Consider the following 15,373-nt stretch of genomic DNA (forward strand, 5'->3'; position numbering starts at 1 on the left):
CATTGATGGAATAACCTGGTCGTTCAGTATATTTAGGTAGTCAGCTGACCTCATTCTTTCAACACATACTGTTGCTGAACCCAGACCTGACCAAGTCCAGCAACTCCAGATCATAGCACGGCCCCCACAGGCTGGTACAGTAGGCACTAGGCATGATGGGTGCATCACTTCACCTGCCTCTCTTCTTACCCTGATGCGCCCATCACTCTGGAACAGGGTAAATCTGGACTCATCAGACTATATGACCTTCTTCCATTGCTCCAGAGTCCAATCTTTATGCTTCGTAGCAAATTGAAGCCTTTTTTTCCCGGTTAGCCTCACTGATTAGTGGTTTTCTTAAGGCTACACAGCTGTTCAGTCTCAATCCCTTGAGTTCCTTCACATTGTGCGAGTGGAAATGCTCTTACTTTCACTATTGAACATAGCCCAGAGTTCTACTGTTGTTTTTCTTCGATTTGATTTCACCAAACGTTTAAGTGATCGCTGATCACAATCATTCAGGATTTTTTTCCGGCCACATTTCTTCCTCAAAGACGATGGGTCCCCACTATCCTTCCAGTTTTTAATAATGCGTTGGACAGTTCTTAACCCAATTTTGGTAGTTTCTTCAATCTCCTTAGATGTTTTCTCTGCTTGATGCATGCCAATAATTTGTCCCTTCTAAAACAGACTGACATCTTTTCCACGACCACAGGATGTATCTTTCGACACGGTTGTTTAAGAAATGAGAAGCAACTCATTGCACCAGTTGGGGTTAAATAACTTGTTGCCAGCTGAAACGTAATCGCCTATGCTGTAATTATCCAATGGGAGGCTCGTACATATTTGCTTTGTTAAATCCGGGTGGCGACTTTTTTTTTTTTTGGCCAGGCAATGTTTTTGCAAGATACAAAGACTCTAACAGCCATGCATGCTTTGTTGACGGTACCAGCGGCTACTAACGTCATTACGCTCTTGAGTGTACAATCCTTTGTTCATGTCCAGCCTGGAAAATCACCCACTCTTCCACTCCCTCAGTGTCACAATGATGCGTTTAGGTACCGAAACATGGTACATTTGGATTTTACGTGAATTTGTACTCTCTAGTACCGACAAAAATTGATGGGTACCTATAAAAGTACTGAATTCGGTACCCATCCCTAGTCATTGGGCCAGTAATGCCCCTTTTCCACTGGCTCGATTTGGCCCGACTCTGCTCCACCACTTCCATTACTGTTATTTCAGTAACGGTACCTACTTTTTTGGTACCTCCTTCTTAGCAAGGCTGAGTCGGTACTGTACATGACGTGAACAAATGGCTGTTCACTGATTGGCTGTGGGCGTGGCCAGCCATAAGAGTTGACCAGCATAAAAAAAAACAACCGCTATTTTCAAACGTGCATTCAAGCGAGTGATAGAAACATATGATGGAGTCCGCACAGTTATCCGGAAAAGTCACCCCTTGGAGCAACAACGAGGTGCAAGCTTTTCTGGCGATCAAAGGATTTCAGTTTATATCTTCTTGGAATTGAAGAAGAACCCCAATCAAGCTCACAAATACGACACAAGATGCTTTAAAGCTGTGCCTCCAGTAGGTGTTCCCTTCAGTGGAGCGAAAGCAGGTCTATGGAAATGCAACACACAACGTGTGCGGTAGAGCATGCGACCTATATATGAAGGCTTCAGTCCTTGATGCAGCTGTCCCGGGTTCTAATCCCAGCCCCGGAAACCTGTGCTGCCTGTCTTCCCCTTCTTTCCACTCTGTTTTCTATCTGCTTCTTTCAGAAAAGAACAAATAAATACTAAAGGCTACTAATGCTGCAAAAACATTTTTTTCTTTATAAAGTGCTCTAATAAATATGTAGGTTATGTACTGTGACATAATAAACAGTTGTACATTTAAATATCTCAGCTCAAGCTACTTTTATTGACCTTTATTTCCCAGCAACAAACATGCAATTTACTGAGATATTTTTTTATTTATTTTCTTTGTTCAGACTTTACCATGCTTCTACATTGTTTTGAGTAGATGCTGTTTTTCCCTCTGGAGAAACCGGCATCTGAGAACTACCTTCTTCTTGCCTTCTCATACTTTGTGACCTTGGTTATTAACATTTTTTAGACGGCTTGACAGCTACTAAGAGGAGGCTGTTCATTGTCTTTGCTTGGTTTGAGTAGCCAGTTGCTACCAGTCTCTCTTCCTACCATCCCCTTCGATGTTAGTATTGCCTTTCTCTGTGCTATTTTAATGATTTTCTTTCTACGCTACCCCTTCATCAAGCCAGGTGTTTGACATATAACCTCAGATATCCTTTATCAACCTTTCCCTACTGTCCTCAGGAACTTGCCTGCATACCAGCGCTCTTCACTGCGTTTTACAGATGTATTGGACCAACCTGCGCAGGGATTTTGCAGTTGAGGAAATATAATAGACTTGTGGTTTAAATGAGTGTTTCCAGATGTAGTGGCAGTACGGGTGAGTGGAGGGGTTTACAAATGGGAATTGTGGAGTCTTGACAGACAACTCATCACTCGTTGACACAGTGTGACAAACGTCAGGAGGTACTTTTGCTTTTCACAATAATCACCTCTGCAAGAAAACGAAACATTTATTTTGCATTGTCAAAATTCATTGAGGCATCTGTTAAAATGGTCTGGTTCTGCTGAGAGTGCGTCATTGTTGTAAGCAGTTCCTTCCCTTAACAGTCCTGGATGGCAAAGGAAACCAGGGAAGCTCGAGGATTATTTAACTTTCATCTGATACTAACTTAATTAATTTATGCAGCATTTTTTTCTCCAAAGTTGGAAGTTAAAACCCGTAAGAGCGGTTTAATTTAGAGTTGACTGCAAATTTCAATCAGCAATGTGTGACAAAATCACAGCTGCAATGTGCAGTTTGAACATAGCATGCTGTTAGCCTTTACATGCTCAGAAAAGCAACAGTACAGCTGCAATAAGAGGCAGATGCAGTGGGGTGGAAAAATATTACAACCAAGAAGCATTGAGGCTGTTTTGATGACAGATGGTGGCGCCAGCACCTTGTTGGTTTCTATATGTTTTGTGTTTCTTTAATTTAATTCTTTTCTCTGCAACTTCTGTCTGCCTGATAATAATCGAAACTCTGCTCAGGAGTAAATCAGTAAGACTTGTCTTAAAATGACTCTGTTGACATGAACTTGTTTTTGGCATATCTTACAGCATCAACAACAAACTGCAGCAGCCAGAGGCGGCATCAGGAGTCCTGGAATATGCAATGAAACATTTTGGTGAACTGGTGAGGGTTTCTTTTCTGTTTTTTCTGTACAAAGACATCTGGATATAGTTATTTCACTAATGAAGCAAATATTCACATATATACAATATATATACTGTTGAGCAGCACTCAGCACCTGGCATTTCATTTCTCACCACTGTAGAGTTCACACATTCTCAGAACACATTTCTCACTTACTACTTTTTGAGCTACATAAGCTCCTAGTCCTCCGGGTGTGCAGGTCTTGCTCAACATGCTTTCCTGATATGCATATTTTCACACAGATATTCGATTTACTTGTCTTTGTAAAGTGCCTTGAGACGACATGTGTTGTGAATCGGCGCTATATAAATAAACTAAATTGAATTGAATTAGATGCTGTTCCTTTAGGCCTATTTTCTTTTCCATATGCTGGACATTAAGAGCACATTGTTCTCAGTGTGCAGCATGTGGAAAAGCCATCTGCTTCACTAATCTGAAGTAAAGGGCAAGGAGGAAAAGTTTTTCTCTATAATTGACAGAATGTTTGAATTCTCCTTCATTTTGCAAATGCTTTAAGGGCTTTCTGACTTTGGACAACTGGATGTTTTAATGACGGTCAGAAAGGAATTAAAGGCTTTATCCCCAGGAATACAAACAGAACATTTACCATAAGGGTAACCGTTCACGGGATCTCATTGACTAAAATTCTGATAGCATTGAGGTTAAATAGTTTTGATTATCTCCTTGCCTCTAAACAAGGGATAGAAAGCAACGTGACCCTATTACTCATATTACCAGAAAAAGACATATTATAATCAAAGTTTTTCTTTTTTTTAGTAGCTAGGTTTGGTTTTGATCAGCTGGCATAGCAGCTAACACAGCTAGCATGTACTCTTGAGCAAAAACTCTAACATTAGCATTGATTTGCAACCCTGTTACTATAATCATAGCAACTACAGCAACAGTGCTGCATCCTCTTGAGAATGGACAATGTATTATCTCTAATAGAATACAATTTCTATGTTTAATTTTTAAATGTTTAAGATGTATTACCATTTTTTTGCAGAACAAGAATTACTTTAATGTTGTTTTTTGCCACCAGGTTGTGTAACAACTTCCTGGATGGCATCATTGACCTCAAATTGATGAAATCATGTTGGTTAATTTTCATTAGTTTTATAGACATTTTACCTCAGTATTAATTGATTTCTACCGAATTCTCATATACCAGTGAGCGTTGTTCAAAAGAAGGACTCCAACATCAAATGTGTGACGCAAATGGAGAAATACTTTACTGTGAAATCAGCTGCATGTGTTCTGCAACAGTAAATCTGTAATATGACTGCCAGAAAACCAGATGCTTTAACACCGTTGACCACCACACATAGGGCCACATACAAAGCATCACAGAAGTGCAGCGGCACAGTCAAGAGGTTGTACCCAGCAGGTCTACCCAGGGGTCATCCTAGAGGTGAATAAAACGCACGGCCAGACGAAATGGATGCAGTGGCGGGGAAACATATTTTTTCTGGCTGCTGAGGGAAGATCTCTTCTGGTAGCCCTTTGAGGGCCTACTGACCCTCATTCCTCCCCCAGAAAATTTTACCTCATAAGTATTTGTTCTTCCCAGTTATGTCATGATTTACAATCAAATGTAATGTGTCCGGTTCTACACGGTTACTTTGTGCAACCCTGTTACTGCGATTTCAACCCTGCTACCAGGTCGGTTTTTATTAGAAAAATCTTAAGTGATTTTCTCAGCTCACAAGGATTTCACATATTTTCATTCTAATTGATTAAATATTTATTTTCTTGATGCAGTTTAGGAAATATAAAAAAAATAAATGTTGAAATTAGTAAAGGAAAATGTGAAAATTGAAAAGTTGAGTAAGATAGATTTCAAAAGCTGCTTAAATTAATATGTCAGCTATTATCTGAAATTAAATTAGTGTTCAAATAAAATTTTACTCCTTATATTCAATTATGAAGGATTTGTACCGAAATCTTTTTGAAATATGTTTTTTAAGCGTCTGTGAATCTGTTGTGCCAAACAGAGCATATGACAAATGAAATATCTCATAAAAAGTGTACCCTTGATAGATGAGCTGGAAGAAACAAATTATATGATGGTTTATTATCTGTTTTTCTATAAAACTTAACATAAAATCCCAAAATAAATTATCTTCAAAGTATTTATTAGGGTTTTGTGTATTAAACCAAAACAAGCAAAAATGAGACACATGAGTTCATTTGTTTTGTAAATCAAAATCTAAAATGCATAGTGTATATTCATTTACCACAAATGAAAAGAGTATGGCCCAGCTGCAAACCTACCAATACATGGCTGTCCATTTAACCTTACGGCCTGGCAAAGAGCATTATTCAGAGAAGCCGCCATGAGGCCCATGGATAATTCTGGAGGAGCTGCAGGGATCCACAGCTCAGGTGGGGGACTCTCCAGACTATTAGTGCTGCACTCCACAAAGGTGGCCTTTATGGAAACATGGCAAACAGCAATGTAAAGTAGTTCATAGCTGTCTGATGGCCAGACCAACCGCTGTATTATTAATACAAGAAGAAAGCCATTGTTGGAACAAAACGTCAGTTTAGCACAAGCCATGTAGGGGACACAACAAACAGTTGGAAGAATATGCTGGAACACTGCACATCAACCCTGAACACACTATCCACTCTGTGATGCATGGTTGTAGTGGCGGTATCGTGCTATGGGGATGTTTTGTTTCCAGCAGAGATAGATGAGCTAGACAAATACACAGCAATACTAGAAGAAGAAGAAAAATATCTGGCTGCAAAATACTTTAGAGTAAAAGGTGGAGCTGTAATGTATTACCTGAGGAAGATTAAATACAAATGTATGTCACACACTTTAGTTTTTTATTTGTAAAAAACTTTGAAAACTATGTATTGCTTTCCTTTCACCTCATAATTATGTTCTACTTTGTGTCGGTCATTAACATAAAATTCCCATAAACTACACTGAGGGTTGTGGTTGTAGTGTGACAAAATGTGGAAAAGGTTCTAGACATTGTCATTGTTAGTATAACATTCCTTAGTTCTCAGAAGGTGACCAAAATAATAATTATTTATTTTAAATGGAAACAAGTTTTTTGTGTTTGTGAAAAGCATTTATGGGTTCTCTGTAAAAGCCCAGAGAAGACTCATTAAAAACAGCTTCGCTGTAGAAGTACAAAATGACCGTGTTTACGAGTTGACAATTTGGAAAGCTTTAATGTGGGAGGATGCAAGCTTTTCCTTTCAATTACCATAACAGGAAAGCATCAGGAAGCGTTCCCTGTTGTTAATGTTGATGGTTCCCTGAGTTAATGACAGAACCCACTTTTGGGATACAGGGTGTGCAGTTCAGAAATTTTAGCCATCCAATAAAGCAGCATTAATTAGTTATCTTAACTGTAATTTTAGCTGTAAATTGACAGGAAAGGTTTGGCGCTGATGACTTTCTTCTGATGGTCTGGTTTACTATACAGGTTAGCAGTACTACAGTTGGTGATGTACATGTATGTATGGTTTCACTTTTCATCTGCTATCTACTATATATATATTTCTCATCTTAGGAAATCCAAGCCACTTGGTATGAGAAGCTTCATGAGTGGGAGGACGCTCTGGTGGCCTATGACAAGAAGATCGACATGAACAAAGAGGAGCCAGAGCTCATCCTGGGCAGAATGCGCTGCTTGGAGGCCCTAGGAGAATGGTATGTCATTCGTTATACGTATTGTATCCGCACGTTTATTTTAACTTTTGATATAAGATCCCGTTGGGCTCTTCAGTTATGGTCTAGCCTCAGCTGAAAGAAACAGAGCCAGCGTCTGAGGTTTATGGCTGTTTCATCTCCCACTTTTCCTTGCTTTCTGTGCTTATGCAACCTGTTCGGATGAGTCCTGACATTTGTTCTCTCCAGTGGTTGCCTTGATTTGATTTGATCGACGCAGTTTTACCAGGAAATGCGTTAACTGACATCCAAAGCCTGTAACAGACCGAAGTGAAATTTCTCCACTGCTGTGGCTGGACGTAATAGCATCCATCCCCTGTGAAAGGACATCAATTAGATCACCAAGCATTTTATTACATAAAGCAGACTTAATTTGCTTAAGTAACCATTTCTGTACAGTCAAGTTTTACAAGATAATAGTTCAGCTTAACTCAAGCTTTGCGATTGCATGTGGATGGATGGGACTTGGAGATGATTTACCAGATGATCTAATCATGAGCCTGGGTGAATCAGACTTGAGCAACACATGCTTACACTCTGACATTGTGCAGGTCTTCCTGTTATGTAAAAAACAAAATATTGTTAAAGTGTCTTTTAGAGTGAAAATCTAATTTTATTGGAGCCGGTTAGTGCCTTTCTGGGAACAAAGTTTTGATGAAAGAACAGGTTGTTATGTTTTAGCGAGGCTACAAAGCTGCCATGACATATTAGACAAGTTGTGATATAAGCGTTCTGATTTATCCTGGATCTCACTCCTCCTTTAGGATTTTACCACTTGGCTGTTGATTAATAAGCTCTTAGCATCACCTTTATCTTACTGAGAACTGAGAAAGCTTTTGGTTTAGAGCTTGAACATGTTCTTAATATTAAAACCAATACACTTTAAAAATTACAATTGCAAAACCTAGTTCAATTCCCCTTAATATATTTATATACAGGTCCTTCTCAAAATATTAGCATATTGTGATAAAGTTCATTATTTTCCATAATGTAATGATGAAAATTTAACATTCATATATTTTAGATTCATTGCACACTAACTGAAATATTTCAGGTCTTTTATTGTCTTAATACGGATGATTTTGGCATACAGCTCATGAAAATCCAAAATTCCTATCTCACAAAATTAGCATATTTCATCCGACCAATAAAAGAAAAGTGTTTTTAATACAAAAAACGTCAACCTTCAAATAATCATGTACAGTTATGCACTCAATACTTGGTCGGGAATCCTTTGGCAGAAATGACTGCTTCAATGCGGCGTGGCATGGAGGCAATCAGCCTGTGGCACTGCTGAGGTCTTATGGAGGCCCAGGATGCTTCGATAGCGGCCTTTAGTTCATCCAGAGTGTTGGGTCTTGAGTCTCTCAACGTTCTCTTCACAATATCCCACAGATTCTCTATGGGGTTCAGGTCAGGAGAGTTGGCAGGCCAATTGAGCACAGTGATACCATGGTCAGTAAACCATTTACCATTGGTTTTGGCACTGTGAGCAGGTGCCAGGTCGTGCTGAAAAATGAAATCTTCATCTCTATAAAGCTTTTCAGCAGATGGAAGCATGAAGTGCTCCAAAATCTCCTGATAGCTAGCTGCATTGACCCTGCCCTTGATAAAACACAGTGGACCAACACCAGCAGCTGACACGGCACCCCAGACCATCACTGACTGTGGGTACTTGACACTGGACTTCTGGCATTTTGGCATTTCCTTCTCCCCAGTCTTCCTCCAGACTCTGGCACCCTGATTTCTGAATGACATGCAGAATTTGCTTTCATCCGAAAAAAGTACTTTGGACCACTGAGCAACAGTCCAGTGCTGCTTCTCTGTAGCCCAGGACTGGGGAATGCGGCACCTGTAGCCCATTTCCTGCACACGCCTGTGCACGGTGGCTCTGGATGTTTCTACTCCAGACTCAGTCCACTGCTTCCGCAGGTCCCCCAAGGTCTGGAATCGGCCCTTCTCCACAATCTTCCTCAGGGTCCGGTCACCTCTTCTCATTGTGCAGCGTTTTCTGCCACACTTTTTCCTTCCCACAGACTTCCCACTGAGGTGCCTTGATACAGCACTCTAGGAACAGCCTATTCGTTCAGAAATTTCTTTCTGTGTCTTACCCTCTTGCTTGAGGGTGTCAATAGTGGCCTTCTGGACAGCAGTCAGGTCGGCAGTCTTACCCATGATTGGGGTTTTGAGTAATGAACCAGGCTGGGAGTTTTAAAGGCCTCAGGAATCTTTTGCAGGTGTTTAGAGTTAACTCGTTGATTCAGATGATTAGGTTCATAGCTCGTTTAGAGACCCTTTTAATGATATGCTAATTTTGTGAGATAGGAATTTTGGGTTTTCATGACCTGTATGCCAAAATCATCCGTATTAAGACAATAAAAAACCTGAAATATTTCAGTTAGTGTGCAATAAATCTAAAATATATGAATGTTAAATTTTCATCATTACATTATGGAAAATAATGAACTTTATTACAATATGCTAATATTTTGAGAAGGACCTGTATATAAATCTGAGTGTGTTTGCAAGAATTAGACTGTCAACACTGATAGAAGCGCCATTGTCCTTGAGAAGAGAGGTGGAAGTTTTATCAATCGGCCGCATAGTCCTATCAGCATACAGCTGGTAGGGGAGTGCTGGGGAAGAGCGTCGTGTTTATATAACATCCAGGAGATATTTTGTCGATAGCCAGTTAGCAGAAGTTGCCAAGGCCACATTGGGGCGCCAGATTTAGAAAAACAATAAATGTTGTGGTTCAGGCAGTTGTGAATTTCCGACCACCTTAAGAGTTTTACTGGTATGTCTCAATTGCGAATCCAAATAGCCAAATTTCTGGTATTTTCCGCAGATCTCAAGCATACAACTTCTCCAAGATTATATCCTTTAACCTCTGAGTCCAACCGCTGCCAAGCTGCGATTCTGTTCAAGAATCGTGTCCAGCTTGCAATTGTGCTCTCTTAACATTTCAGTCTGAGTGTTGATCGCTCTACAGACTTCAATCTAACATCGCAGGCAGCTTTGGAAAGCTTTGAACAGCCACCCACGTTTTGCAAATCACTCGATAAGCCAGGTAACCACCAACTCCAAAAAGCAGAAATCCTGTTATCAAAAGTCCAAATATGTACACATTTTCTACGTCCGCGACCGACATCGTAGTCAGGCACACAATCTTCCACTGCTGCCAAGAATCCATTGTGTTTCCAGAGAAGAACGTCATGCCTGGACAAGAGGGTCTCCTTTACCCTGTCATCTTGTAGGAAAAAAACAAATTTTACCAATTACGTTGAGAGTCCAGCTGACCAAATTCATAATTTACAAGTTTGAAGGATATGCAAAGCGAGGCTCTGAGAAAAATACAGACAAAAAGCAGAAGCAGGGATCAGCAGGGAGGGAGGGAGAGAAAATGCGTGTGTCTTCCACCGAGAGCAAGAGAAAATGCACCTATATAGCACCTATTGTCAACCAGTGTCTTTTCGAGGCATTATACATTCCAATTGGATCCTTCTAATACAAGTTCAGTTCATTATTCAAATTTGTAGAAGTTTTCTATTTAAGGAAAGAGTTGCTAACTTTGCAGCAACTCCTCATAATGAGCAGAGCATGCACATAGCGACAGTGGGAAGGAAATTTCCTTTTAAAGGTGCGTTCTGACCGAACGCGTATTACAGCGAGTGATTTACATGTTAACAATATGTAAAGGCGCGTTCAGGCAAAGGATGTGATGTGAACGGCGCGAATAGAGCGAAGTGAAACCAACGTTGGATGCGAAGACAGATGGGCATGGATTCTGCAGTGGGGACACAGCGCCTGTAGTTGGTGTCCCGGAGGCTGATTCGTCCCCCGTGGGGCAGCAGGTCCTCAAACGGGGTCCTGGATATACAAAAGTAATGCCGACGCCATTCATGCAGTAAGTAGTGGTACTCTCAAACTGGTTCCTTCTCTGGTGAACCCAGGTATGTCGACGCCGGCGGCGTTTTTCGGCTTTCCATATATAAAGCACCGTGACTCGCTCCATGTTGAGTTAAAGCAGCGGCAAGCAGCAGATGGGAGCTCCTCCTATTTTATTGATGTGGTGGAGCGAATGGAGCGTTGTCGCCTGTTGGCCATGCGATTTGCTGGCGAAATGTCAGGCGAGCGACACCACGCAAATGAGGTGAAAAATTCACTGAAATCGCGGTTGGTCTGAGCGCACCTTAACAGGAAACCTCCAGCAGAACCTGGCTCAGTGTGAACAGGCATCTTCCACATTTGACTGGGAATTTGACAAGAGATAGCAGAGACACTAAAGACACAGAAGCACTGATCCAGGAGAACTTTCTGTGTTAAAGACAAAAGTAAAGCGTTAATAGCAGTAGTAGCACCTTTAGTAGCTTCATCTAGGAGAGTAACACAGGTAAACAGATCAGCTCAGAGCCTGTAGTAAACTCTATGACATGAAAAACAGACAGTATATAGTTAGTGGCAGCAATAGCTCCTTTGGTTGCTTTGTCAGAGAAAGAGATTAGACAAAGAAAGATAAAGCCAAGTGTATCATCTCTAGAAAAAGAATATGATATTATTGGCAGCAGTTAGCTAGGCTGGTGGCCCCTCTCCACCAAGGTGTTGCAGCTAAACAGATTAGACTTTGGTATCTCAATATTACCCATAATCCTGTATGTCAAGTTGAAATTAGTACTGTGTGAAGTATGCAACTCCAAAGTCGAGTTCACATTTAAAAACTCGAGTGGGACTGTTGGCCATTTCTTCCTGATTTAGATGGGATGTTATTTCCACGAGTGATGGCTTAACGTTGATTAGCTGCACTGCACCCCTAAAATTGTTCCACAAAATGAAGCATTACTGCCAGAAGATTGTTGCAGTTACACACATTTTGTTTACATGCATTTATGTCCTTTGTGTGCATTGGAAGAACACCAAAAAGCAGAGAAAAAAAAGACAAATTTGACCTAGTTTCACGCTTCCTATAACTATCTACAAGCTTCTTACACCTCTCAACTGAAGCTCTGGATCACTCTTTTTTGCAAACTGCTCCAGGTCTCATATATGAAGGGTGCCTTCTCCCAACAGCAATTTTAAAATCTGTTTAATAGGATTTAGATCTGGACTCATTTCTGGCCATGTCAGAGCTCTCCAGAGCTTTGTTTCCATCTATATCTAGGTGCTTTCTGAAGAATGATTTGGGGTCCTGTTGAAAGACCCTTGTCCTTGAACGCCAGCCCAGCTAATCTTCAGATTTCTTGATGGCTTGTACACAGTGAAGACACCTAATGCTAGAGGCAGCAAACAACCCTAAAACATCTTTGTACTTCCCCCATTCTTGACTGTAGGTACTGTGTTCTTGTCTTTGTTCGTCTCATTCCATTTTCAGTAAAAGCTTTACCAAAAAGCTCTACTTTGGTCTCATCTGTCCACAAGATGTTTTCCCAGAAGGCTTTAGGCTTACTCACATACATTTTGGCAAACTGCGTTCAGCTGTTTTTTGTCTCTGTGTCAGCACTGGGCTCCTTCTGGGTTTCCTGCCATAGCTTTTCATTTCATTCAGATATCGACAGATAGTTTTGCACTGACACTCATGCATCCTCAGCCTGCAGGACAGCTTGAATTGCTTTGGATCTTGATTGGTGATGCTAATCCACCATCTGGACTATCCTGCATTGCAACCTTTCATTAATTTCACTCTTCCATCTACATCCAGGAAGATTAGATGCAGTGCCATTGGTCGCAAACCTCTTGATTATGTTGCGTGCCATGGACATAGGAACATCCAGATCTCTGCAGAAGGACTTGTAACCTTGAAATTGTTGATATTTTTCCACATTGTTGGTTCTCAAGTCCTGAGATAGTTCTTCTTTACTTTTTATCTGGTTTCAGTTGTGGTTTTTACAGTATATAGACATTAAGTGTAATTATATAAACTTTAGAGAAGATAAAAGCTAAACATTATGTGCATATATCATTATGTGCCCTCTATTTTATTTAGGTTGTGATAGTCCAAGTATGCCTTTTTTGTTTCACAGCAGAGTAGCTGTCTACTCAGGCTGTGAGGTGTTCATTGTGTTCATCAGTGAGACAGTCTGGGGGAAGAAGCTGTCTCTGTGTCAGCTGGTTTTTGCAAATATTGCTTCGTAGCGCCAACCTAAAAGGTAAAGGTCTAAACAGTTCATGTCCAGGATGTGTGGGGTCTGCAGAGATGTGTTCTGCCCTTTTCTTGACCCTAGGCCTGTACAGGTCCTGATGATCCTCTCTGGAGACCTGATTGTTTGTTGCAGTTTGGACTTGTCCTGACCTTGTCCTTTTGCTTTTAAATCTGTTTTTATGACTCCATTGACCTGGATGACTGAGACGCTACTCCAGGATGGTCTGTTCTGACCTGTCCGATATAGAACCTACATTTTCTATATTGACGCAGAAATCTGCATAGATGAAAAGAAGCAATACACAAACTTACAAGCATTCAAATAAATTATTTCTGTTGTAGAAATCCTCTTCTTTGGAGGAATCCAAACCCCTCATGTAGGGTTGTTTGTAAAGTTTGTCAGAGCTTCATTCTCTGGAACCAGAACCCTTCATATAGCCATGTATGTGTGTACTCTTCCATAGGTGACGTACATAACAGAGAAAGGCTCAATATTTTGACGGACACCTCACTTCACCAATTCAATCCAAAGAAATGGTAAGGTGGATTTACAGGCTTGTAAAACAGCCTGTCAAGTACCTGGTGGAGAAAAACAACGTTGAACACAAAGACAAGACTCGTAGCTTTCCACCGCCAGTTTCCGTCTCGCAGTATGATGTGTAATTACTGAGATACCAGCAGTGTTTGTCTTAAGATAAGTTCTCCTAATTCTAAAAAGAAAAAGGCACTGACATTACCCCCACCACACACACCCACGTTCTCGTGCCGCCCCCCCGATGGAAGAGTCACCAGGCGGTGACCCACATCACCCATTTAACCCAATGATTTAAACCCTTGTTTGTAATTGACTCTGAAAATCTGCTGTCAACATACACACACACAAGGTGAGCAGATCTTTTATTGTGTTATGTAACAGGCAGATGGAAAATGACTTCAGTGACCCCTGTCCAAACTGTCCTTTCCTCTGACTACACTTGTCTCTTCTCCATGTCTTTTTCATGCAAGTTCGATCCAGCATCCTGCCTGTTAAACACATGCAGCGAGTTTGATCTCCTGCTGCACAATGAATTGATCTTTGTTGAATAATTAGTCTTGGTTAGATGCATGTGTCCCCAGAGGTAACATCTGCTTTTTGTTGGGTTTTTTTGTGTGCTCACTCTTATCAGACCTTTGCGAAACGTCTGCCTGGTTTGAAACGTTTCGCCATACCAACAAAGAAATAAAAATAAATGATGCTTAGAAAGTTTAGTTTTATGTCTAGTTAGGTTTAGTTTCATTTTTGGCAAGAAGGGCTCAACTGTTCTAGCTAATGTTGCTTTCAGTACCATCTCCAAGAGAAAATGTAAATGTGTACAGTATGTATTATGAAGGCCTTTACGTTTGGTATGCTGTCATTTATACCTTCTTACATGAAAATGGATACTTTAAGTTGACACAAGTTTGCTTATTTTTGGTTATTTGCCTTGGTCTCATTCCTGCAGTGTCATTGTAATACTTGCATCTGATTTTACAAATAATTTAATTATTCTGCTCGTATAACTGACTGGTTGTATCTCTGTGAAGGTTGAACTGATCAAATCGAGATGAGCTTTTCCTGATGTATGTTGTTAATGCTTTCCAGGGGTCAGCTTCATCAGCAGTGCTGCGAAGAGTGGACGCTGGTCAGTGAGGAAACTCAGGCCAAGATGGCTCGAATGGCAGCTGCTGCCGCCTGGGGTCTAGGTAATATCCCTGACATCAATTGTCCTTGTCAGACAAAAATTCAAAACACTAACATTAAAACAGGAAACCGTTATTGCATTGTGCATGTCTGAAAAAGTATGGAAAATGTGAAAGTATTAATACTTTAAGACTTAGCCCTGTTCCATTGGAGAAATAATAAATGTCTGAAGTTCTAACAGTAACTCCATCCATCCATCCAGATGTGTATCATGTCCTGTGATAACACTGACATATTGTAATGTGTAGATTCAGCATCATGGGTTAATCCTGTTTTTTTTTTCTCCAGGACACTGGGATAGCATGGAGGAGTACACATGTATGATCCCAAGAGACACACACGATGGTGCTTTTTATAGAGCTGTTTTGGCCCTCCATCAGGACCTCTACTCATTGGCCCAGCAGGTTGGTTACATTATTCCTCAGCCATACAAACTGTGAACAGGATGTACTATGTATTTTTATAAAGCCATGTGCTTTCTGAAAATCTATCTGGTCTTGAAGCTTGTGGAATTTTGCTTCATCTTTATGATTGTTCTTACTATTAATATAC

The 15,373-nt window shown here is 40.6% G+C and overlaps 1 protein-coding gene across 1 annotated transcript in view; it reads left to right on the forward strand.

The window, feature by feature from the left end:
- The window catches only part of mtor (mechanistic target of rapamycin kinase), a 100,770-nt gene that overhangs the window by 52,002 nt on the left and 33,395 nt on the right, over positions 1-15,373 (forward strand). The window contains exons 29-32 of the mRNA XM_047363747.1: positions 3,178-3,253; positions 6,808-6,947; positions 14,723-14,823; positions 15,110-15,225. Coding sequence (XP_047219703.1) covers positions 3,178-3,253; positions 6,808-6,947; positions 14,723-14,823; positions 15,110-15,225 — 433 coding nt within the window. The remainder of the gene's footprint in view (positions 1-3,177; positions 3,254-6,807; positions 6,948-14,722; positions 14,824-15,109; positions 15,226-15,373) is intronic.

This window comes from Girardinichthys multiradiatus, chromosome 1, assembly GCF_021462225.1.
Source record: "Girardinichthys multiradiatus isolate DD_20200921_A chromosome 1, DD_fGirMul_XY1, whole genome shotgun sequence".
Classification (NCBI taxonomy): Eukaryota; Metazoa; Chordata; class Actinopteri; order Cyprinodontiformes; family Goodeidae; genus Girardinichthys; species Girardinichthys multiradiatus.